The 24,085-nt window shown below is 39.2% G+C and overlaps 1 protein-coding gene and 1 long non-coding RNA gene across 13 annotated transcripts in view; one reads left to right on the top strand and one right to left on the bottom strand.

Annotated features, from left to right (window-relative positions):
- The window catches only part of TRMT9B (tRNA methyltransferase 9B (putative)), a 122,267-nt gene that overhangs the window by 21,261 nt on the left and 76,921 nt on the right, over positions 1–24,085 (bottom strand). For 5 of the 12 annotated variants that reach the window (XM_074866268.1, XM_074866267.1, XM_074866269.1 and 2 more), the window contains 3 exons: positions 10,682–10,833; positions 7,673–7,869; positions 6,243–6,361 (listed from right to left, as the gene is read on the bottom strand). The exons of 3 other annotated variants lie outside the window; for them this stretch is intronic. In XM_074866268.1, coding sequence (XP_074722369.1) covers positions 6,243–6,361; positions 7,673–7,729 — 176 coding nt within the window. In that variant the 5' untranslated portion in view covers positions 7,730–7,869; positions 10,682–10,833. Of the gene's footprint in view, positions 1–1,555; positions 2,001–2,394; positions 2,512–6,242; positions 6,362–7,672; positions 7,870–10,681; positions 10,834–24,085 lie in introns of those variants that run through there. 4 more of the 12 variants (XM_074866276.1, XM_074866274.1, XM_074866273.1 and 1 more) reach the window with 4 other exon arrangements.
- LOC141942617 (uncharacterized) lies at positions 10,270–11,644 on the top strand. Its single transcript, XR_012628681.1, has 3 exons — positions 10,270–10,336; positions 10,508–10,613; positions 11,471–11,644. It is a non-coding gene; the product is annotated as an uncharacterized LOC141942617 (long non-coding RNA).

Genomic DNA, 24,085 nt, shown 5'->3' with positions numbered 1-24,085 from the left:
AGGGCCTTTACACCAAGCAATTTTTCCTATTCAGCATGGAAAGGAAAAGCTCCCTGAGGGAGCTGAAATTTCATATAAACACCACTAAAATTCTCCACCTGGAAAATATTTTAATACCATGGCCTTTTTAGATTTTTTTTTCTTAAAATCAATATTTTCCAGGAAATTATTGTATCATGGGGAGCAAGAGTTGACACCTACAAAAAGCAGTATCTGGAACATCAATAGAAATATTTTCTTCGAAGAACTTTGGTCCACAAGTAATTAATTTTTCTGAAATGATTACATGTAGATCTGAATGTAAAGTTTTCTTCAAAATGGACTATTTTTTAACAGCAACACACAAATCAAAATACACAGTGCTTTTGGTCCAACTGTGTTATGTCTAAACTTTTCTGAGGAAAAAAAAAAATCACACAGGACTCTGTCTCATGAGTTTTAGTCAATTACATAAAGCCTGGCTATGACATAAATATTTACTTTATCTTTCAATAGTTAGACTTTTTTCCTCCCAGTAATTTAGTTGATACTTCTATCTCCATTTATGAAGGTACATACATAACTATTGAATAACCAGTGTCTTTACCATTAAGCACTTTTAAATAAAAGTTCATTTTTCATTTTAAAATTATTTTAAAATTACTTCATAAGTATATAAAAGTCGAAAGTATTTTTTCAGTCTGTTTAATCTTTATAAATTAAAGAGATGTGCATCCCTCAAACCGTGGTTTTCTGCCACACGGGATTATTCTGTTTCTATTATTACCTATAAACATGCCCATGTAGGTCGTGGTACTGCAAAGACATGGAGATCTGCTTAACTTTATGCACTGTAAATCATCTTCCTGATCTCAGGTAGACTGTTAATTAAAGGCAGGAATTTGCACATAACATTTTTCAGGACAGAGCCTTATGCTGTTTGTACTGTCCCATATTCTGATTCATCCATCCAGAATAGATGGCAGAATACCTGCAAAGCTGAGTGTTTGCATGGGAAGTGTTTATCCCTTGATGCAGGGTTGATTTCAAACTCTGGATTTGCTTTATAACTTCAGTTGTGGATTTATGATTGTTTTACCTTAGAAAATGCAGAAAATTATGAAAAGTTATTTACTTTTTTCTTCTCACCAAGTTCAGTTTTTTTATGCCTTTAAAGATCTCCTTGCCAGAGGCAACATTAAAATGCACAGCCAGAGTTACCTACGTGTATCTAATTCGCCCAAAATGCACATCTCCGTAAGTGAAACGATAGCAGCACCACTGAAATATCTCAGTGCGCAGTCCACTACAATATGAGAAGGAAAACAGTAAATAAAAATGCACTGGTTCAAGGACATGCTATATAAATAGCCTATATAGGTGAAATAAATATATTGATATACTAGACTGAGAACAAATTACAAAAATGAAACCCAGCACCCTGGGGTCCATTATGGGGCATTAAAAAGTCCTGAGAGGACCTTTTCTGTTGCTCATGGAGAGACTGTTGCATGTTTTTCTTATCTGTTTCTCGAGTTTCATGCTCAAAATCATAAACTCCAGAAGCACACTTTACCTGAACAACTATATCAGCAGGGAATGTCATCCTGTGCACTACATCAACACAGCAGTGCTGCTGAAGTAATTCTGTTCCTTCTTTCTTCGCAAAAGAAAAGGAGCGGGTGACCTGACTCCCTGAGCTCTGGCTGCTCACACTGACATTCAAAGGGAATGAAAAATCCCTTTACAAACATTCATTAAGCAGTGAACATTCTGCAACGCTGAGAGCTCTATGTGGATTTACAAAGGCAATACCTAGGTATTTCGAATTTTCTAGGAAAGGAAAAAAAAAAATAAATTAACTACTATGGCTTAGGATTGCTCCAGATCATTGCTTAGGACTGTTTGCTAATGCACCGCGCGTGCTTAATTTTTAATTAATCATGCGACCACAGAGAAACTTATTATTTCTGTTGCAAATTCCCCCCACGTCTCTTAAAAACTACCCTCCCCAACTGCTACGCCAAATTCAGCGCCAGCATCCGTGCTAGTTCCGAGGTCTGCAAGCCGCGGCTCCATCCACTAAAAACGGGGGGGGGGGGGGTGGGCTGGGGAAAAAAATTACTTAAATCTCGAAATCCTTCCATCCCGGAGTGGATCAGCGCCCCAGGGGCGACTTCGGACTGGGCGTGCAGCATTTTTAAGAGGATCATCTCAATTTGCAAAAAAAAATCCACCGCCGCCAGCCCTCAGCGGCGCTTTTTGGGGGTGGTTTGGGGGTTTTATGCCCTTTTTTTTTTTTTTATTCCCCCCCTCCTTTTTTTTTTTTCTTTTCTTTTCCCCCTTAAGGCCAGCCCAGGGGGGAAACGGGGAGGCTGCCCTTCGCATCCCCCCCCTCCCCTCCCCGCTCCTTACCTGCACCCGCGGGGCGGTGGCGGCGGCTGCATCCCGCCGCGGAGGCGGCGCTTGGCCGCGCCGGGCCGGGCCGTGCCGCGGGGGTGGCCCCCCCCTCCCCGCGCCTCTCCGCCGGGGGCCACCCCCGCGGCACGGGTCCCGATTCCCCCCCCTCCCCTTCCCCGTAGAAGGCGGGGGAAAAGGGCCGGGTTATCAATTCCCTTGTTAACTCCTCTCCTGTCTCATCCCTGGGGCGTCTTCTGCCAGGAGAGGATGCTGATGGAGATGATGGTGGTAGTGGGGTGCTCTGTCAAAGGCGGGGGGGGGGGGGGGGGGGGGGGGGGGGGGCTGTACAGCAGGGTGCCCGAGCTCCCCGAGCTCCTCTAAACCGAGGTTGATGGGAGCCGTGCTGTCTCTGCTGGTGAGAAAAGCGGCCAAGGAGGATTAGTCTTTGCTCATTTAAAGGTTAAGCTCAAAGGTAACCTTTGTGACTGGGTCCTGCCTGCAAGGCTTCCTATCCCGAGAGTGTTGAGGGTGAATAATTTTGTTTTCCCCGTACTCCAGCACCGACTCCAATTAAAGCAGTCTAAAAATGGCAGATTGCTTCTATACTTTCATATATTTATAGGTGTTTATTAGACAAGTACACAGAACCCCAGCCATGTGCCAGGACCCTGGTACTATTAGCGCTATAAACACAAGCCAAAGAGATAGTCCTGTCCCAAGACCTTATAAATTATGTATAAGAGATTACAGATAGAGAAGAATGTGATGAAAAAATACAAGCCAGTGTGACAGGCAGGGAACTCGGCACAGCATCTCACAAAGTACTGAAGGTACTGAACTACTGACTGTTATATGTGGCCTTTTGCTCGAATCAGCTTTGGAGGTACCTGGAGAGAGGATTATGGGGAAATAGTGGGAACATGTCTGTGTATTGATGGGATTTTCAAAACTGCCAAAATGACTCAGGAACATGCATTGCTTTTATTTTGACAATCCCACCTGAACTAAAAAAAAAAATAAAAAACACACCAAAAAACAAAAACCCATAAACAAACCAATAGTGACATGGGAAGATTATAAGAACAAGCTGAGAAAAACTACACTTGAAGAACCTAATAGTCTATTAAATATACCAAAGTCATGGAGTAACAATGAAGCTCTTGGTGTTCTTTATCAAGGTATTCAACAGTCAGGGCTGTTGGCTAAATCATAATTAAACTTTTTAACTCCTTCAAAAAGTTTTGACTGATCTGATTCCTTTACAAACATTGTGTTGCCTTGTCCCTGTTATTCCATACTTTCACATATGTCTGCTAATTTAATTCCATAATGTAATGTCAGCTAAACTGACTGGTACAGACATATTAGGGTCTGCCATTCCCACATTCTCTCAGACATCTTTTTTGCAAGATGCCATCATATTTGCCCTATTGTGCCTTCAGGTACCAAGCTGATTTCAGTAAAAGGCTACATGTAACAGTTCATAGTTCAGCACCTGCAGTAACTTCGTACCTGTTTCCTAAAAATTCCTCAAGTGTGAATACCATCTGGTCCATGTTATTTGTTGACATAATTATTGACTTGCTTTAAAAGCTCTTCAGTTTGAAACAAGTGCCTCAAATTTAACCTTCTTAGAAAAAGATTCTGATGTAGACTTTCTTGAAACTCCCTGTGGTGAATTCATGCAGCCTTTTTTTCCCCTTACAACCTAATCTTTTATGGATGATCTTTAAAATTATGATTATCTACCAGTCCTATAGATACTCGGGCAGACTTCCTGCTTCTGATGCATATGAAGCAGATGCTAGTCATTTAGCTTAATGCACTTTAGGCAAAAACCCCACAGGTATTAAGGTCTCAGCATGGTATACAAATTTAGGCAGAATGAAAATAGAATACTTTTTCCTTTGAAGTACTATGCATCTACAGTTACATAATAAATTGCAGTCCTTAACAACGCCTCCTCCCTAAACAATTAAAAGACCTCATCAAAATCAATTTTTTCTATATTAAAAAGGATTTAGGTCACTAAATTAAGTGACCAAAGGTTGGGAAAGCCAGAAGGCTACCCATGAAACCTTAATTCAGACCTCTTGTGCATGTGCCTTGCAACCCTGTACTTAATTATGAGCTTGTCTGCAGAACACCAGGCTCCATTTGGAACATCTGAAATTACATAGTGGCAAGCATGTGAGACTTCTAATTATGTCTCCTCTTGTATTCCCATCCATTCATTCCTTTACTTTCTAGGGTCTCTTTTCTGTTCATCTCTTATCATCTCTCACGTGGAAATTTCTCTTTTCCCTGGTCTATTTGAAACCCTTACCCTTAGATAACCACCTTAGTAGTGAATCAGGTAAAGGTTTTTACCATAGGGTCATAGAGATTGCTAATTATTCCTCCAAATGTTATTTATTTTCCTCCAAAGGTGAGAAAAAAATGAAAAGGAAGGAAAACAAGACAGGAAGAAAGAGAGTAAAACCCAAGGAAACAAAAGTTTCCATATTGAAGCAGAAGGGAAATAAGGAATTGAGGTCAGTCTTCACGGTATCATAGAGCTTCCTTCTTACAAAAGATCAGCTCTCAGATTACAAGATTTACAGAGAGAGACAGTTGTAGATGACAACAAAGGAAGGCATTAAGTTACCTGATGTCTTGGAGGGGAAGGATCGTACTGTATGTATAAATAATGCTGCACTGTCTCAGTAGACATTCTGGAAAATTGATTATTTTGTTTTTAATTTGTGACAAAAACTCTACTTTCTATATGCTTCTCTTGGAAGAAGGCCTCACCAGTCAAAGCCATTGTTTCCTCTCTACACTAGGTAGTACAAAGAATAAATACTTTTCAGAGGCTTATTTTCTATGGATGTGCTTGAGATGTAATCATCAGCTAATAACTTACATCTTTGGTTGGTGAATTTGGTCTTCACATAGAATTGTAATGTTCCCTTCAAACTGTAATGGTGTTTTAAAAAATTTTCCAGCAGAACTAACAAAAACTGGAACCAGTGGTGTTTGTGACATTATCAGTAAGTTAGCATTATTACAGTGGGCTAAAAGAAGTATTTCCACTTCAGGGGAAATTTTAGACCTGAAACAGGCTAAAGCAATAACTATACAATATTCTTTTTTTTTTTCCTGGAACATGAAAATTCAAAGAAAATTTGAGCTAGAAAAACCTACTATTTTCTAAATGAAGTGGGTCTCTGAAGGCCTAAGCTCCCTAGTCAAATTCAGTATAAGCATATTTTGTTTGCCAGTCAATCTTAATATGACAAAATTCACATTTTCAAAACAAGTGGCTAAAAATGGTAGTTACTCTCCTGAGCACTTCAGTCTTTAAAGACTTTCTGACCCTTTCCCATACAGTTTCTTCTTTGCAATCACTGGCACTAGAAACTTGATTTCTTAAAAAAAAAAAAAAAAATAATCAGATGCTCTACTTCTTATTTGCTTCTAGGAGTTTTAATAATAAAAAGTATCCTCAAAATTGTGATAATACCGCATGCTGAGCCATGCTGCAGGTTGTAATGATTTCCCTTGAATGGGATAAGAAAGCAGAACTAAATTACTGAAAGTAAGGCATGTTACAGTCAGTAAAATTAAACACTCATGACTTCAGGGACATAACTGTGCAGATATTTTTTCACATAGGCTTAATATGCAAAGTTAGCTCATATTGTGGGAGATTTTTAATGTGTGGCCTTCATAACCTACCATGCAGAGCTGCTATGGGGATTAACTAGTTAAGATTTGTAAAGTGCTTTGAAGATTATAAGGCATTAAGTTGCATAAGTGCTAAGCGCTATTATTTAATACTTAAGTATTATAACCAAGCTTTACAGGACAATTATGTTTACCTCACAGTATGAGTCTTTGTGATTTCAATAGAGTTGCAAGAGGTAAAGCAAGCAGAACAGACCACAGGAGAGTGAAATTCCTTTCTTGTTTCACGATCAGAGACTAAAGCGAGATACAACTGTAATGGTGTTGCAGAAAATTTAATTGAAAAATAATTATTATGAAATGTAATAGTAGATCCAAGAAATCCACATAAAAATGCAGGGCTCCTTAAGGTGCCAGATCTGCCATCCTTACTTAATCTATGTGCTATCTTACCCAAGTGGACCCACTACCTATTCTCCAAGTACAACTTCAAACCCCAAATCCACAGATTGACCAAATACATCAATTATATCACCTGAAAATGTTGCCAAGTGACAGTAAGGATGGGTAAAATTTGTACACTGATAAGTTGTACTTCATACATATTTTAGTTTTGACTTAAATCAATTAAAAATTATTTAAGTTAAAATTTTGGAAGGAAGATGAACATAGAGACACTGTTGTCTTTATCAATTAGTCTGAGAACATCTTTTTTTGATACAGTTGCTTTGCTGAATTTCATTTTGGTATCAACCTTCCTCTCCTTTGTTTTGTAATGTCAGTTTTCAGTTGAAGTAATAGTTGTTGGGGTTTTTTGCGACATCAAAGGGACAGAGCATTTGTTAATAAAATAACAATTCCAAACAGAAACAACATAATTTTGTGCCTAACTATGTTGGATACAGAGCAACACAAGAGTTTCAGGACTGCTGACATCCCCACACTATAGATGTTAGGGTGGCATATTGTCAGACCCTGAGCTGCATCCCAGCATCTTGAAGCCATAAGACCTTATTTGGCATGCAGGGAAAAAGAGTTGAATTTATTTACCTTACAAGGACTAATTATTATTCAATGGCAGTCTCTTTGCAGGACAAAGCACTCGGTACTTAAATTTCTTGCCTCTGCAAAAGTGCTGCAGACGTTTCACAAGGACAGGCTTTTCAAGTATTTGCATTTCCTCTCTGTGGCTAAGAATAAAGATTACTTCCCTATAATGTTTTGACATTTTGATCTGAATTGAAGCATATAATAAAAATGCACTTCACTGAATGTCTCCAGTGTGAACCGAAATTCAGCTTTTCCTGGGTAAAGTAAGCTGCAGGCCTCTAATGCTCCTACTTCTCTTTGGAAAGCATAAACTTTGCTTCCTCTATTACATTATTAACAATCATTGTGTCACAGGAGATCAAATTATTTGTCCCAAAACACATGTAAAGTCCATGAAAAAGCCTGAGCTCAACTTAGCTTTCTAGACACATCCCTGTCCCAGACAGTTTTAGCCATTCAACTTAGAAACATCTTAAAACAGACTAGAACAGCGTGGTGCACATTGTTCAGATAAAAGATTTGTCTACATATGGTGGCAAATTTGACTCTACATACTCTGTTAACAGGTTCTTACCAGTCTTTTGAACAGCTGTCCCAGGAGATGTGGGAAACTGGAGGTAGTATACTTCATTCAGACTCAGCTCCTTAAGCTCAAAGCGTTCATGCAGAGACTCAGGGCTTCTTTGTTCTTATTCAGATTTATAGGTTTTCCAATCCTTTATCTGAGGCTCCACTCACCTCTGCAGTTGCTCTCCCACCTCAGTGTCACAACTAAAGCAAGAAAAGCAGCTCAGCAGTAACATTCTTTTGTCTTCAGGAGGCTTTTTCTTGGATTTCCTTACTGCCTTCTGTTTTTTTAGAGAGTCTTAAATCATACAATGGCAGCTACTTATTATTCATTTTAGTTTCAAATTTTGGGTTACTTATGCTGTTGCTCATACCAACAGTAAACTACTTGACCTGCATTAGTATTCTTAATGCTTATTTTGGCAGAAGTGAAATTGTGTTTCTGAAAGGGCAGATACTTACCAGGTGCAGTACAAATCTAGTTAGAATTTGAAAAAAATTGAGCTGGGTCTTCTGATGCCTGAGTTACTGAGCTTGAAAGATACAATGACTGCTATCAATTTCACGTACTGTGCAGACCATGACACACACAGTTTGGAAATAGCTATATGTGGCTCAGTTTTCATGTGATTTTAGTATATTAAGCAAGACCAAAACACTGTAAAAATAGAACCATCAACAAATGTTTTTGAATGTTGCTTAAAACCAGTATCTGGTATACAGGACAGAGAGAAATATAAGCAGCGAGCACCCCATCAGTCCCTCCATGCAATGGATCACACACCACTAAAAGGCAGTGCCTGTGTGTCATGCTGGCAGTAGTCACATGCGGCTACACAGTGGACAGTATTGAAAATAGCATGTCCACAGCCTCCTCATATTCACAGAAGACCAAGATCCATTACAAGAAGACCATGTGCATCTTTTTCAACTTTCTCTTTGCACAGAGTTCAGAATATGCTGGGCCTTAAAGATTGTCTTTCTCTGCTGAATGATCTACCAGAAGTACTGTGAATATGTCAGACTTCTGGTGCCCTGAGCCCCCAGAAGAAACCATTTTCCTGGGGCTGTAGAGTTCTCTGTCTTTCTCCTTAGTCCCTGGGGCTCCTATTCTTCCCATACATACCCACAGCTGTCAGGACCAAATAAACCAAACTGCTCATCTCAACCACCTCCCATTTTCTCATCCATCAACCCATTTCAGGGGGGAGTTGTGGCAGGGAGGTTAGTCTAATTTAATTCCTTCTGATCACCAAGGAGCAGAAAATATATGCAACACCCTCCGGTAAGACCCTCATGTCCAAATTGCATCAAAGCTAAGAAAAGAGTCTCATGTTAGCTACACACGTGTATAGCTCAGATTTCCATCCTGAGCAGAGAAAAAAGGTCTGTCTTGGCAAGAAAAGCTGTTAACATCAAGGAGTCTGAATCTGAGTTCTTAATATTTCTAAACTTATTCCCACAGTATTCCTCCCGCATACTCAATCCAGTGAAATACTGAAAGTGTTTCTTCTGCTCCTTTGTATTTAAAAAGGGATTGATGGAAGGGAGATTTTGTAAGCGGTTCTTAGAGATGACGCAGAGACCCATTATATTCCAGGACCTTTTTTCTGTTCCTTTACCTATGCCCATTTTTAAGTTAAAGTCACAAGAGTGAAATGTCTTATGCTTCATTGCTGATTTTCTCTCCCTTCTTTGCACATTTAATTTAGTTTCATGAAAAGATATTTTGAAAAAAAAAAATAACAAAAAAATGAAAGGAACCTTACTAAAAATAAATCCAAGCAAAGAGCATGTGTTGAAGAGTTGCAGAGTCCTCTCAGTCTGGAACAAGAGACAGTCAAAAATGTGCCTTTTTCTCACCCCCATAACAATTAACCAAAAATTAAATTAGAGCTTCTCAAGAGCTGGGAAAAACTCCTCAATGTTATGGGTCCCTCAACAGGGGGATGGGATGGGCAAATCTCTATCCATGTATATCACCTTCTCACCAAAAACTCCTCCCTGGACCACTTCACTCCAGAATCTACCTTTCTGCATCCTCCTGTGAGCAAGAAGAAACTCAGATCCAGCAATGCAAGCGGAAATGGAAGTGAGTGTTGAAGAGCAATGATGTGATGTTCTGGAGAGCACATCTAAAAGATCCTTCTCAAAGGCCATCTCTAACTTCATGTTTACAATGTTGTTCACAAAAGAGGGTCTCCAGCCAATGCTGTGATAGATGTCTGATTAAGAGATCAGAAAGCCTTCAAAATTTGGCTTTGGGAGGTAGAAGAACAGACTGTATATCATGTTCTACCCAAAACCTTCTCTCCTAAATCCCTGTCCCTCCTGCCTTCTGCCTCCTCCCCAGCCTACAGGATTGCAGGTGTGCAGGTGTATGAAAGCACCACTAGGCTGTGCTCTGGATAGGAATTAAGTCAATTATTAGGTCCTGGGAATCTTACTCTCTTTCTGTACCTGAAACTTTTTGATATGCTGTCCAGAAAGGAGAAAAATCTTGGGGAAAATCCTGACAAGCTGCTGAACTGCTATTCCTATTCTAGGCAGAAAAGAACACAGCCTCGCCCAGAAATTTCTCTTCTTCATTCCAGGCAATAGTCCCCTTAACAGCCATCCCTCCCAAGAAGTACCATGCTGAACAGGGGGATTCACTGCAGTCGCAAGGGCAGTAAGTACTGAGTTGCTATCCTGCTGGCTACAGCTTTCTCAGGTGGTGGTTTTAGTACTGGGAAAGGGAATTATGGAAGTAACTGGAGTTTGAAGGGAGTTGCCTGTAATTTCCAGCTGGGTCTTTACTAGTGGTTTCCACATGTTGACAAAACTTTTTTTCTCTTTTTAGAACAAATGGTCTTTCTGAATTTCACTTGTCATCTTGAAAATGCACCTTCTTTAGTTTACTAAAGCTGTAGGTTCACTCATGTCTCTGAAGCGAGATCCTAATATCAGTAAGACCACCCAAAATGAATAACAGAACTTTGAAAGACTTTGAAATGGTTAACCATTTTAGACTTACCCACTTTCTGAGGACTTTCAGATTTCTCCTTTGGAAGCAAACTGTTGTTACACTCAACGTCACTGGTGGGGAGGAGAAGTTAACATGTTTCTCTGTTGATGTCATTTGGAGCTTTTAGGCCTTGAGAGAGTGACCACTGGCAGGAAAAGCACCTGACATGAGCAGTAGAAAGATGTGGTTAAAAAGTAGTCCCCCAAAAATCTTAAATCAAAAAGATGTGTAAAATGTTCTTCTTGAGCACTAGTAGACTTTAGGGTATCATCTTCATGTTTTGACAGGAATTGCAACAAAGATCTGAAGGGAAATGTCTGATCTGTACCAGGGAGGGACAGAAGTTAGAGGGCTGAGGTATGCTACACTTCATTCAAACCAATTAATCAAAGAGGCCACGGCACCCCTACTCCCTGGCCAAGATGCTGAGTGTTATTGCACAGGACGGGGAGCAGGGAACTGCCTTTCAGGAAAAATCTCCAAGCCTGTGCTGTCCTTTGAGCCAAGCTCAGGAATTATCTGGTAAAATCCTAAGTGGCATCTGCCAAAATATTCCAGGAAGCATGCTAATAGCTAAAGAGTTTGGACAATCGGAGCACAGTGGTTGAGCCCAAACCCCTCTTTTTTTTAAATCCTTGCCAGTATAGATGTACACCTTGGTCCTGTTTGCCTGAAAAGAATCCTATGCCCTGCTATCATGGGCAGCAGCTTCTCTGATATGGCTTCAGCTCAGGCATGCCCATCCCTCACAAACAAAAGCCACATAAGACATGCCATAAAACAGGTTTTTCTTTCTAGGTCCAATGAATGCCACTGAGGCAAGATGACAAGCTCTGAAAGCTGCTCACTCATGGAAAGCAATGAGTTAGTTGAAAACCAGGAGGAGGAAATGGAGGTGGATTAAAGCTATTGCTATGGGCCTAAAAGAACAGCGTGTCGACAAGAACATTCCCACTCTCCTATTTTCTACAGATAGAAAATATGTTTCTGCTTGTATAGCATTATGATCATGTATCATTCACAATCCTTACAGCTATCTCATGACTACCTTCATATTGTAATGCAGTCTTTATCTTCTCTGGATATGCTTACACAGTAAGTTGTTTTGCTTCTACTAGTTTAGCCCCTACCAATCACACTTGTCACATAGCTGTGCACTAGTTCTGCATTCACAGTGCAGATATTTAGAGCTTTATAAGCATATCCCTGCACTTACACTTGGACAACATGCACAATTCCCCCTAAATCAGACAAATGAATGCTGCTGAGCCATCTGTTTGAAGATATGTTTAGTTATATAACCTGAGTTACAAGTATTTCCTCACAGAAGAAGACATCTCAGGTTAGGTGGCTACAGAGAGGGGTCTGTGCACCTGAAATATCCCCACAAGACTGGAAAATACAATGCAGGAACCGTATAAGACCCTTCTGAAGCCTAACAGGATCCCCTAGGTCATCACAAATGGCACTGAAGTCTATACTTCAACCACTGAACTGAGCCCCAGTATCTTTATTTGAGTGAATATCTAAGATCCCTTTAGTCAATATGAGATCTACTCAGACCTATTCAGCTGGAGTTCAGAGAGCAGATCAGGTGGCAAAATAGAGGGATGTTTGGATTTATGAGTCCTAACCTTTCCAAAAAAATGTGTTCTTTTTGGTTGATTCAGAGTAAGAATCACAAGACCAGACTCTGTCCCCAAATTTGCACATGCTACTAATGTGAAGTGCCCATTGAGATTCTTACATTGCTTTAATAAAGGCTTACAGGCAGCCCAACTAGAAATTTGACTTGCTTTCCTCAGTGTACTATGTACAGATAACTTTACATAGTTGTGGAAGCATGTAACTTGTTGGGGTTTAATACAATTTTAGACATTTTTACTTCAGCATTAGTAGTTCACTTGTATTACTTCACAACTTGCTTTATACCATATGTATATGTATACCATATTTTAATAGAAACAAATATTCATTAGAAATTTTCAGTGCTCCTCTCCAAGAGTCATGATATTTTGCCTAGTTTATGTTTGGTATTGTTAAAAATGAAATGTTTTTGCTTTGTATATGTGTCTCACTTGTTCATTTCACTGTATTCTTCTGTTCTAAACACTCTCAACCTGCACTCATCATCTAAGCATCTGAATCATTTTTCAAGCATGTGAGTATTATGAGGGGTATAGCGTCAGTCAGCAGTTCCATGATTCTGCCTTGTCTATTTAGCTCTGCCCTTGCACCCCAACCTCATATCTGAGGCTGGAGATGAGTTTAGTGGACACCCCAGCCCAAAAGGCACATTACCCTAGCACATAGCAGCTGAATTCACCACTGTGGCAGGAAGGTATGGTGTGTTGCATCTTTTAAGCATACCCTAAAGCCTCTAAAACCTTTCCATGAGCATGGATGAGCTTATTCAGGAGTCTTGTGAGAAAGTGATTCTCTTGTGGAGAAAGATCATGTGAACAAACCTTTCCAGACCTTGTGCTGGTGTGGAGTCAGGACATACAGTTGTCAAGATCAAAGGATCACCCTAAGGTGGATGCAAGTTGTACATTCTGCTATTCTTCTGCCTAGGTCATAAATGACTGACTGGCTGGTCCCAATGAAGGCAGCATATATTTCTGAGGTGACTGTAGACAGGGAAAGGAAATAGGTTCCTACATTACACCTCCAAGCCTCAAAAGTTTCTTTTTATTTCTGTTTTACTTCTGAGGTTTTTCAGGGCTTTGCAGAGAAAATGGTATTTCAGCAATGGTTATCTGTTTCACAGAATCACAGAATCATCTAGGTTGGAAAGGACCTTGAAGATCATCTAGTCCAACCATTAACTTAGCATTGACAGTTCCCAACTACACCATATCCCTCAGCGCTATGTCAACCTGACTCTTAAACACCTCCAGGGATGGGGACTCCACCACCTCCCTGGGCAGCCCATTCCAATGCCTAACTACCCGTTCTGTAAAGAAATACTTCTTAATATCTAGTCTAAACCTTCCCTGGTGCAACTTGAGGCCATTACCTCTTGTCCTATCACTTGTTACTTTGTTAAAGAGACTCATCCCCAGCTCTCTGCAACCTCCTTTCAGGTAGCTGTAGAGGGCGATGAGGTCTCCCCTCAGCCTCCTCTTCTCCAGACTAAACAACCCCAGTTCCCTCAGCCGCTCCTCGTATGACATGTGCTCCAGACCTTTCACCTGCTTTGTTGCCCTTCTCTGGACACGCTCGAGTAATTCAATGTCCTTTTTGTAGTGAGGGGCCCAAAACTGAACACAGTAATCGAGGTGCGGCCTCACCAGTGCTGAGTACAGGGGTAAGATCATTTCCCTGTCCCTGCTGGCCACGCTATTTCTGACACAAGCCAGGATGCCATTGGCCTTCTTGGCCACCTGGGCACACTGCTGGCTCATGTTCATCCAGCTGTCAATCAACACCCCGAGGTCCCTCTCTGACTGGCAGCTCTCCAGCCACTCCTCCCCAAGCCTGTAGCGCTGCTGGGGGTTGTTGTGGCCAAAGTGCAGCACCCGGCATTTGGCCTTATTGAAGCTCATACAGTTGGCCTTAGCCCATCACTCCAGCCTGTCCAGATCTCTCTGTAGAGGTAACAGGCCAGACTCCCCTATGGATAGAAGAGAAAAAGACAGACAGACAGCTCCACAAGGCAGTTTGTCCCACTCTAAAAAAGGTGGGATGACTTGCCTTCCCAGGGTGCCTCATACTGTCTGCTAAAAGGCTAATTCAACAAACTAAATTGGAGCACATACTTAATGTTCAGATGACTGTGGTCAAGTAAGAGGAATATAGCCCCAACAAAATGATGTGATTTGGCTAAAAGAGATGATTAAGAGCAAGACTGCTGTTTTATAGTTCTTCTAAAACTAGAAAGATAGCAAAGAGTAAATGTAGGGTCATATTTCACTATCACCACTCACATTCAGTAGTGCTTCCTAGTTGAGTAAGTTGTTACTGGCTATCAATCCAAACCTGCCTAAAGAAATTTAGCTTAAGTTAAGCAAAATCAGGCTGTTTGAGAGTTAACATACACTACTGACATATTCTGTCAGGGAGAGACCAAAGCGTTTATCCAAGGACCAAATTTAGACTTTTTGTCAATGAGAGTTGGCTACATAATACATCTGATGATCTGGACACCAGTTCCAAGTCTCCCTTGCTGTGTATAGTGCTATACAGCTGCTTGATTACAAGCCTGAAGAAGTGCTAGGTCAGATACTTAAATTTTAAATCTAATGTCCATATGAATTTTTAACATGCCATGAAAACCTGTAGTTCATAAATCATTTACAATAATGCATGAAGGCACTCTTTGCCACCTCTGACTGATTCATCCCTCAGATCAACAGAAATCCTTTCAGAACTTTGAGATAAGCTAAAATATATGCCTTTGTAAAACATGCCAGAAGAGCTGGCTCTGTTCTGTAAGAAAAACTTACATAGGCTTCCAGCCAAGAAAGAAGGGGAAGTGGTACATATATACTTCTTAAGAAGGACCATCTCAAAAAAGAAAATCTAACAACCATAAAGGCTAGACAGAGGAGGTTATTTTCCTTGACCATAAGAAGGATGCTGATGCCTGACCTAAAGAACAGTCTTTGCCACCGTTATTGTTGATGTGGCAAGTTTAGCCTATTCATTTGTTGGAAAGGAAAAAAATGTGACCAACAAACTTTTCTCTTTGTGAAGAACAGAAACTTGGGGAAATATCACATCCTTTGGTCATTATTGTTCAAAGCAGTTTAATCAGAAAGACGTCACCTACAAAGCTATCTACAGATGCATGAGTAATTTCACTGTAGACAGCTATGTTCACTAAGCATAAAGGCATCAGTGACAAAGAAACAAGAGAAACAGTGTGTGAGTTTTCTCATCTTCTAGTGAGTTCCCACATTTCTCTAGGAGTTTTCAGCAACTCTTCTGGAAAGAGCAGCAACTTCAGTTGTAGCTGCAGATAAAAATGCCTGTGTTTAGACTCTGACGGAACAGTTCTATTATAACTTCCCCTGCCTCTGGTGCTTTCTGAGGGACAACCTTTTGTTCTACAGTCTCAGGCTGCTTTTTTCAACCCTTGTTTCCTACCATAAATGTACAAGGTTGCATTTTTAGGAATGGCCATTGCTCTCGGGATCCAAGTCATTTGGTTTTGCCTTATCTGCCTGTTGATACATTTACAAATCCCTAATGGCTCTGACCTTAGTATCTAACCTCTTTGTTCCCCATCTTGAGCAGAATTTCAACACACAGGGCTTAGTTTACTTACCAAGGAGATCCACACTCATAGGTAGACCACATTCAACACTTGAGCTAGCTCACTTAAATCCTAGTCTAGGTAACTTTGCACTGAACCTCAGGAGACACTATAGACATAGGCACAAAGTTTTCTTTCAGCTCTCTGTGTCAGAGAAGAGCACTGAAAATCAGCTTTACTGGATCCCTGAATATGAGGCTAAATTTGCAAAATAAAGGGAGTAGGCTTTTCCAGAAAATCGTCTGTGGATAGAGTTCAGATCTGGAAATCTAACTCCTAGGGAAAGGTAGATTTTTTTTCTAAAACCACAGAACCCATTATTCATATCTTCCAGAAGCTAGCTGAGGACAAGATTCACGTGCTACCTTCTATGAATGCCATCCTTATGTGCTTAAATCTCACCATATGGATGAGCTTTGGCAGATGCCAAACTGTTAGTGCCATGAGACAGATGAATGTTTGAAAGAGCTGAGCTTTCAGTGAAGAGCACTACGACACCTACATGTGCCTCAAGGAAGCAACCCCTCTGTATCCTTAGCCAAAGTCCCTTTGTTAAGGAACATTGCCTTCTGTCTTGATTTCACACTGTTCTCTGCCAGAGTATTAGTCTAAATTTCCTGTCTTGCCCCATTATGTAAGCTTCATCTTAAAGCTTACCCTAGCATCTTAGTGACAGATACATCTTTTTATAATTGATATCCAGCAATTAGTTTTACACTTCAGTTTCATTTTATCATTTCTGTAAAAGTATCTGAAAGAGTTAATAAGATTTAAATATTCTAAATAAAATATGAGGCATTAATTATCTGCCTTATTTTATGCTAGAAATTATGCACCTAATTACAATGGAAAATTATCTACCAGTGTATCTGAGTCATTCTCCATGATATTATCAAAGTTAGTAACAGCCTTAGTGGGACTGTCCAGGGAATAAGAAATGCTAATTATATTGTCTGGCTCTGACTGGTCTGATAGTACTTTACAAAAATAAAAAGCTATTGTATGTAGCCTATTTAAATCTAACATAATTGGGCTGCATGAACAGAAGTTTAGAAAAACCCTAATATGGGTTTTGCTATTTAAAGAATCTTGGAGACTAATTCAAACAAAGAATAATCTTTTAAAAATGTGTGTTTGATTATTTTTTCAAGCTTTTCTGATTGATTTGGCATGCAGGGGAGTAATAGAATTGTAAGCACTGTGACAAAGCTGTCTTGAACAGAAACTGACATTCCTGACAAATCGTTTCCTTTTTTTTTTTCTCTTAATGTCCAATAGATTTAAACATAACTATGTAATTCACTGCAGAAAAAATGAAAGTCCTTAGACCTTTTTATGAGTCTAGCCTGGAACTGATGAGCTAATGGGATTTATTTTTCCTTAAACAAAAGAAGAAATCATATCTTACACATTATCTGCCATTCAAGCCAATAGTGTCTTTGCCCAGTCTCAACCAAAGCAGACAGAATTCCTAACCTGACTAATTTTCCTTGATAGCCTACCTGCTGCACACATGGCATTTTTCATGGGAGAGAAGCAGTGAGGAAGATTTTAATTGCAAAAATGCTATGGTTTTGCATGTAAGCAATGACCAGGACAGCCTTTTTTTAGACACCCAGAAACTTCTTGATAAGAAGTGTGACAATTACTAAATATATGCAGCAGCTGTTTCGGAAACTGTGGAAAGAGCCGCAACAGATTATACCCAAAAAATCATCTGGAATTGAGACAGAGAGCAAAGAGGTAAAGAAGGTTATAAATATAGGCGGTAATGAGGATGCTGTGGAAAACTGAACTTTACAGGGAGCTAGATCTCAATATCTATACATCAGGTATGAGCTACATGTTTCTGTTTCCTGGTAGCTGAGTATCTGCTGGAATCCTGCTAGTGGTGGAGACTACACAGGCTCTTATAAACATACAATAAAGGTCCAAATTTACATATTATATTAAATTCTTATATGAAAATATGTCATAATAAGAAAGAAAGATGTCAGTTTAGCTGTGGTCTGTGTTGTGAAGTTCTTGATAGTATTCCAAATGCTTTTTACTGTATTTCATCCTGGTTTCTGTGCACTATTTTAATTTTAAGAAATCCTATGGTTCTCTCATTGGATATTGTCTGGGACTTACTAACAGGTTCTTATCAATGTTTTTTATAACATATCTTAGGGATTTATTTAAAGTCCTGAAAGAAACTGGCCGTGCTCAAGCTAAGCAGCAAGGCAAATACAGAACAGCTACACATTACAGAGCCTCAGTGCTCATCTCATACCTTATCTGCACCTTCTCTAGTTTCCAAAAATGTAAGCAAACCCAATGACAATTGTGTCTCAACAGCATCTAATGCCATTAAATATCAGTGCCTAAATCTATGAGAAGAAAAGATCTCCCACACAACCTCTACACAGAAGCCAATTTTGCCTTCTCAGACTTAATACATCATGTTTAAAAAGAACAAACACATTTGTTCTAAAATATTTTAGTTATAAAAAGCTTTATCTTCTATCCTGATCCACAACCAATACAACCAGAAAACCCTTTCCCTCAGTTGCTGTAGAATTATTGCCTCCTTAATAATCTTCTACTTCCTAACTACATAGGAAATTGCCTGGGTAGCTTCAGGAGTTCAGGATGTAGGAGAGATGTGCATGAGTAACACACAAAGCCAGTGCTGCAGTCACTTGGGCATCACTGCTTTATATTTCCCAGCACATTGACCGGGGCCACAGCGCTGCTTCAAGCCTGTTCTTTGCATTAACATATCACCATCTAAGCTAAAAAGCAAGGTATACAAAAATAGATTGTCATCTCCTTTCCCTCCAAGGGTACAGGGACCACTGCCACTTTGTTCTTGTCCCTCTCTGAGCTTTAGGGTTGTCCCTGTTGAACACTCTGTTGGAAGGTCTACAAGGGCCAGCCCTGAAGTCTGGCTATTACTCCAAGTTGGAGCCAGGTTCAAAGACATCTGTGTTTCTCTGAGCTGCACCTCCCAGTATGCCTGTCTTTGGGAAGACATTCGACAAGCAGGGAGCCAGCCAGCATCCAGCTGGGCCTCACAACTCAGGCTCTGCTCCAACTCAAAGCATCTGTTCTGCTCCAGATGAGCTGTCCCTCGAAGCAGAACAGCTGTACTCCTGTGACAGTCATCTCAACTAAAGCACTTGCACAGATACACTGCAAGCCAACCCGCCAGTGAATAACAGAGGCAACTGTAACACATCATTTCATCCCAACTCCCTATTGTCACATGTTTCTGACATATACATTCTTTAAAAAATAATTGGCCTCAGGCTACCTTATGGGATTCAGGTCCCATTTCAGGTTGTGTCTAGACTCACTATACGCAAATAGTAGACTCTCGTGGCCTCTCTCAGAAATATGTATGTACAAAATGTCTGTTTCCTCCCACTGATCCAAGAAAAACCTCCCAGTCAAAATGAGGGAACTCAGAAATTGAAATGAAATACTGTATCAGGCTTCAGAATGCCTTCATTGAAGAAGTGGGCAGGAGGCAGCAGATTCCTTCCCACTGTCTCTCCAAGATGTCACACTACACTCCTGATAAATATACTGCAGTCCTACACTATGGACACAAGGCCACATTTAGTGATCAGAGGAAAATATTCTAAAGTCAAAACACATCAGCAAATATTTTGCTGATTTTTGTATTTGAAATCATTAAGAAAGGCATAGAATTAAACTTTGAAAGTTTAGATTTACTCTCTGTTCCTCTTCAAACCCCCTGAAGTCATAACCACCAACATTGGAAAAATAACTACCAACTTTAAAGGACTAAAAATTTTCAGAGTCATGATCTTAGCTCTCTAACTGTTTAAGTGAAGCAGGTCATGTGCATGAAGGTTTTCATGTGTGTACATTTTGCAGAATCACAGTTTATTGAGTGAAACATCCTAGTGAATAAGCAGCTCCTGTTAAAATCCCTTTAAGCAGCTGTGTGAATGGCTGTTAGCATGATTGGAGGACAATTCCTCCATGAATTATCTTCATTGTTCTGCAAAATATAAATGCTATTACAAGAAGCTAGTAAAAACATTGTGAAAATGAGTCATTAGACTTAGAGTTGCAGGTGATATGCACTGAGAAACATTTGCATATATTTCTAGACAGTGCATCATGATTACTGCTGCCTTCCTGGGGAAAAAGGTGATTCTTGCAGAGTAATTATAATTACAAGAATCTTAAAGTTGCTGGTTCTTACATTACCACGATACTTTCACACACATTTTGAAAATACCCAGTATTCTACGCAGTTATATAAAATTCTCTTTAGATGGCAATATTTGATTTCAAGGGAAGAGGGTTTTTTTTCAAGTCTATGCTTACAGACATGAAAAATGTTTTGCCTCATAGCTCTCCCTTAGCTGTGCTGCTTAATTTCAGGGCTCAATGCTGCCATTATGAACTAAATTGCATATTGTATCTACTTTAATAAAAACAAATAAATCTTCTGGAATGGAGATATTCAAGCACCTCAAAATTATCTAGGGTCTTTGTTCTCATTATACTAACATAGTTCCCTTAGGCCCCCAAATACTGAGAAGAAATAAGGCCTAATGTCTGATATTCCTGTGAGCTGATCTTGCGCATGCAGCACCTCTATCCCTACCTATCTCACTGCAAAACAGAGAGAACTGCACTGAGAACAGTGGGGCTAGAATATGACCTTCCACTGCTTCTATTCCATCTGTGAGATTAATTAAGAATTTATCTTACGATAAAGAAGACTGTAGGCATTTTGCCTTTGTCATAATACCTAATACAATTCACACAAATACATGTTTTGAGTCATAGATGAATAAATGTTGCTGTTGCTGACCTGTTGCCACTTTAAAAGACCAGAGCTCCATGATCAAGAAAAGTCAAGGGAGTTATCCACTGCACACCAGTTTCTATATACTACAGCTGACAGCACATTAATTGTCTTCAGTTGCTCTACTGGCAAAATGATTCAGTTATTTTCACTGATGTATGTAAGAATCTTCAATAATCATCCTAAATCCTTGAAACACCAAAGGCTTCTCTATTTTTATTTTTCATACGTGAAAATATTGATGATATCCATAAATACAGAAATCATCAAGCAGAACCCACATTAAAGTATAATTTTTGCAAACAGGTTAAAGAATGAGTTCATTTTCAATAGACTTCCAAGGAGACTTCACAGAAATTTAATGAACAGAATACTTCCAAACACTGCAACCACTGGCAATAAATGCCAGTTTAAATCAAGGGATCACTCATTCCTGTTGTAGCTCCTCAGTTGGTATGAAACTAGTGGTTCCATGACCAGGCTGGAATCTGAGGATCAGGACTTTCCCAACAGTTGTCAGGCTTACAACATTTCTCCTCACTCAGCTTACATTTGGGTCAAATTACCCTCAGATTGCACAAATCTTACAGTGGGATCAACAATATTTCTAAAAGTGTTTTGAATAACAACACTGGAAATTGTATCAAATATAAATAAGCATTGTAAATTATTTTAGTTTGGAAGCCTGGCATTATCTGGCAAAAGCAAACTGCATCTTCAGTGCACATAGCACTGTGTATTGAGGCATAGTAAGCAAGTTTCTGTGGAAGTCAAAGACAAGCTTAAATTTTCTTACCTGTACTTTGCAAAGACTAAATTCTTTTACCCAGATAAACTGTGATTGGTACAAGACTGAAGATCAGCAGGAGAAATGGCTTTAAATACATTAATATGAGAAAAAATTACTCATTAATTTTATTATTGCTGTTTAAAACATCAGCCATAGTAGACATACTATGTAATGCTAACAGGTCATTGCACATTATTAATCATCTTGTTTAATATGCAATTTTTATGTCACGTGGCTGTAAAGAAATAAGAAGCAACGATAATCTAACATTATTTCCTTCTAGCTGAGGAAGACTTGGTTCACTGTTTAAAACATTGTAGCTAGTGATACTTATTTTCTTCTGACAGGCCAGGATTCAACTAATTCTTTACATTAATTTAAATATATTGGATAATACTTGAACAAAATTATCATCAAGTGGAAATTTAAGTCCAGACAAGTCAAAGAATGAAAATCTAGCGGATCATAATGAAATAATCCTTTCTACAAGAATTCATTACTGTTTTAATGGGAACTTTGGCTGATCAAAAATTCCTGAAACTATAAACTTTATCATTTAAAATAATCAAACACAATATATAATACTAGTTCTGAATGTTCAACAATTTTTTTGGTTCTACAGCACTTTGTAAGAAGTGAGTGAGAAAAAGAGAGGGAACAGGCTCAAAATGACTATGGATGTAACACTCAAAAGGGAAGACCAAATAAATCTAACTCTTAGATGCCTTAAAGTGACTTCAAAGTGAAGAAGGAATTATGCCCTATTAGGTTTATTTAACATTATGAAAATGCTCTAAAATGTACTAAAAAACACAGGGAGACTTGCCTTTGGCATCACAACTACAAAACATGTTCAGCCTGTAAGAGCCATAACAGTTGGAAAAATAATGAAGATACAAGAGTGGAAAGGAAAGAGCTGAAAAACTGAGTGGGAGAGGTTTAGCTAATATCCATTTAACATCAGAACATCATGGGTGTTTTGTTACAGCATTACAAATCCTGGGCTTCCATTCAAGTGTGAAAGTTGATGATAGCTGAGGTAGCCAAGAGACTGTACCAGCAATCTCGGATTAGATTGTTTCAAAAAGAGCACAATTTGTAACACCATTTACCATGTGATTTCCCTTTCTCAAGGTAAAATCCCCCTGCCTAAAAAGGGACAAGCTCAATTTCAAAACAAAAGCCTTTGCAAGTTGCCTGTAAGTACACCATCAACTCTTGTTCTAACATAAGAGTTTCATGTAAGCTTGACTGCTTCTATCATCTCTCCTAAGTAAATTCTCTCTCTTCAGGAAGAACAAGGACAATAGATGCTTGTATATTCATTGATGATTTGCCCTTAATTTCATGGTGGAGAGACTCTGCAGTTGAAGTTAAGGAAACGGGTTTTCATTTGATTGAGAATGTAATGGGTGTTAGACTCCTTATGCCTTCTAAAAACCTCCTGGGCTTCCAACTCTTGTATAAGTAGTCACACAAAATGTACATTCAGGAGCATCCAAGCAATGCTCGTTGATAGGCCCTGTAACATCTAACACTGCAACACTCTGGCTGAGGTAAAATCTGTCTAGGTCCAATAGTTGTTATGCTCAGATTTTTAACACCCTAAAGAAATGACAGATAATAATCACATTATATTCTCTGTAGGCTGTAGTCCACCTTTGTAACTGGATTTCACACACACCTCACCCCCGCCAGGGATATGGACTAGTTCAAACAGGAAATAATTCAGGACAGTCCTATGTCCTGTTTTATTCAGCAGACAGAATGACATCATTATAATAACTTCATTGCTATCTATCCAACTCCATTTATTCTATCAAAGCTGTCAATTTAGCTGCTGTAGTAATCTTTGCCTTGAACTGGAAATTTCTAGGCTAAAAACCTCAGCTGGAGTAAGGCATTTTAATAATAAGAATCACAAATTTATTCTTTTTCATGTAGGAATGACCACCATGGTTACACTAGTACAAAAATCACAAGCTGAAAAATCACAAGTCTATTAAAAATATAAATGTAATGCTTTCTTTTTTATTTTTATGTGTTTGAAACACAAGATGCACCTCAGAACAGAAGCTTAAATAGCCGTACAGTTCTTAATGTCCAAAGTTGCCACATGGCATAACCTTCAAATTATTTATGAAAATTTTTATCATTTTTTAAGAGGGAAAATGTAGTTACTAGATTCAGACTTCAAGATTTTAAAGTTAAAATCGATATTTTAGACTATATGTTAAAATGATGATATATAGACACAACTGTACTTTCCCATTTTTAATAAAAGACATTACCTGATTATGAACTTGACTTTCTTTAGCATCCTCTCAGATAGTTTTCATCCTTTCTGGATGTGCAGACCATTATAATTTTTCAGTTGAACCACAAACACCTTTAAAAATCTTTTATGACATGGTGTTCAGAGGCCACCAGAAGTAATCCAATCACACCACTCTGGACATCACAGGCTAAATTCTATCTACTTCTCTAACAAGCCCTATTACTTGGGTTTCACCAAATCTCATACTTCAT

Source organism: Strix uralensis, chromosome 4, assembly GCF_047716275.1.
Source record: "Strix uralensis isolate ZFMK-TIS-50842 chromosome 4, bStrUra1, whole genome shotgun sequence".
NCBI classification, from domain to species: Eukaryota; Metazoa; Chordata; class Aves; order Strigiformes; family Strigidae; genus Strix; species Strix uralensis.
Note: the sequence above shows the minus strand (reverse complement) of the source record. Positions and strands in the feature narration are given on the sequence as shown.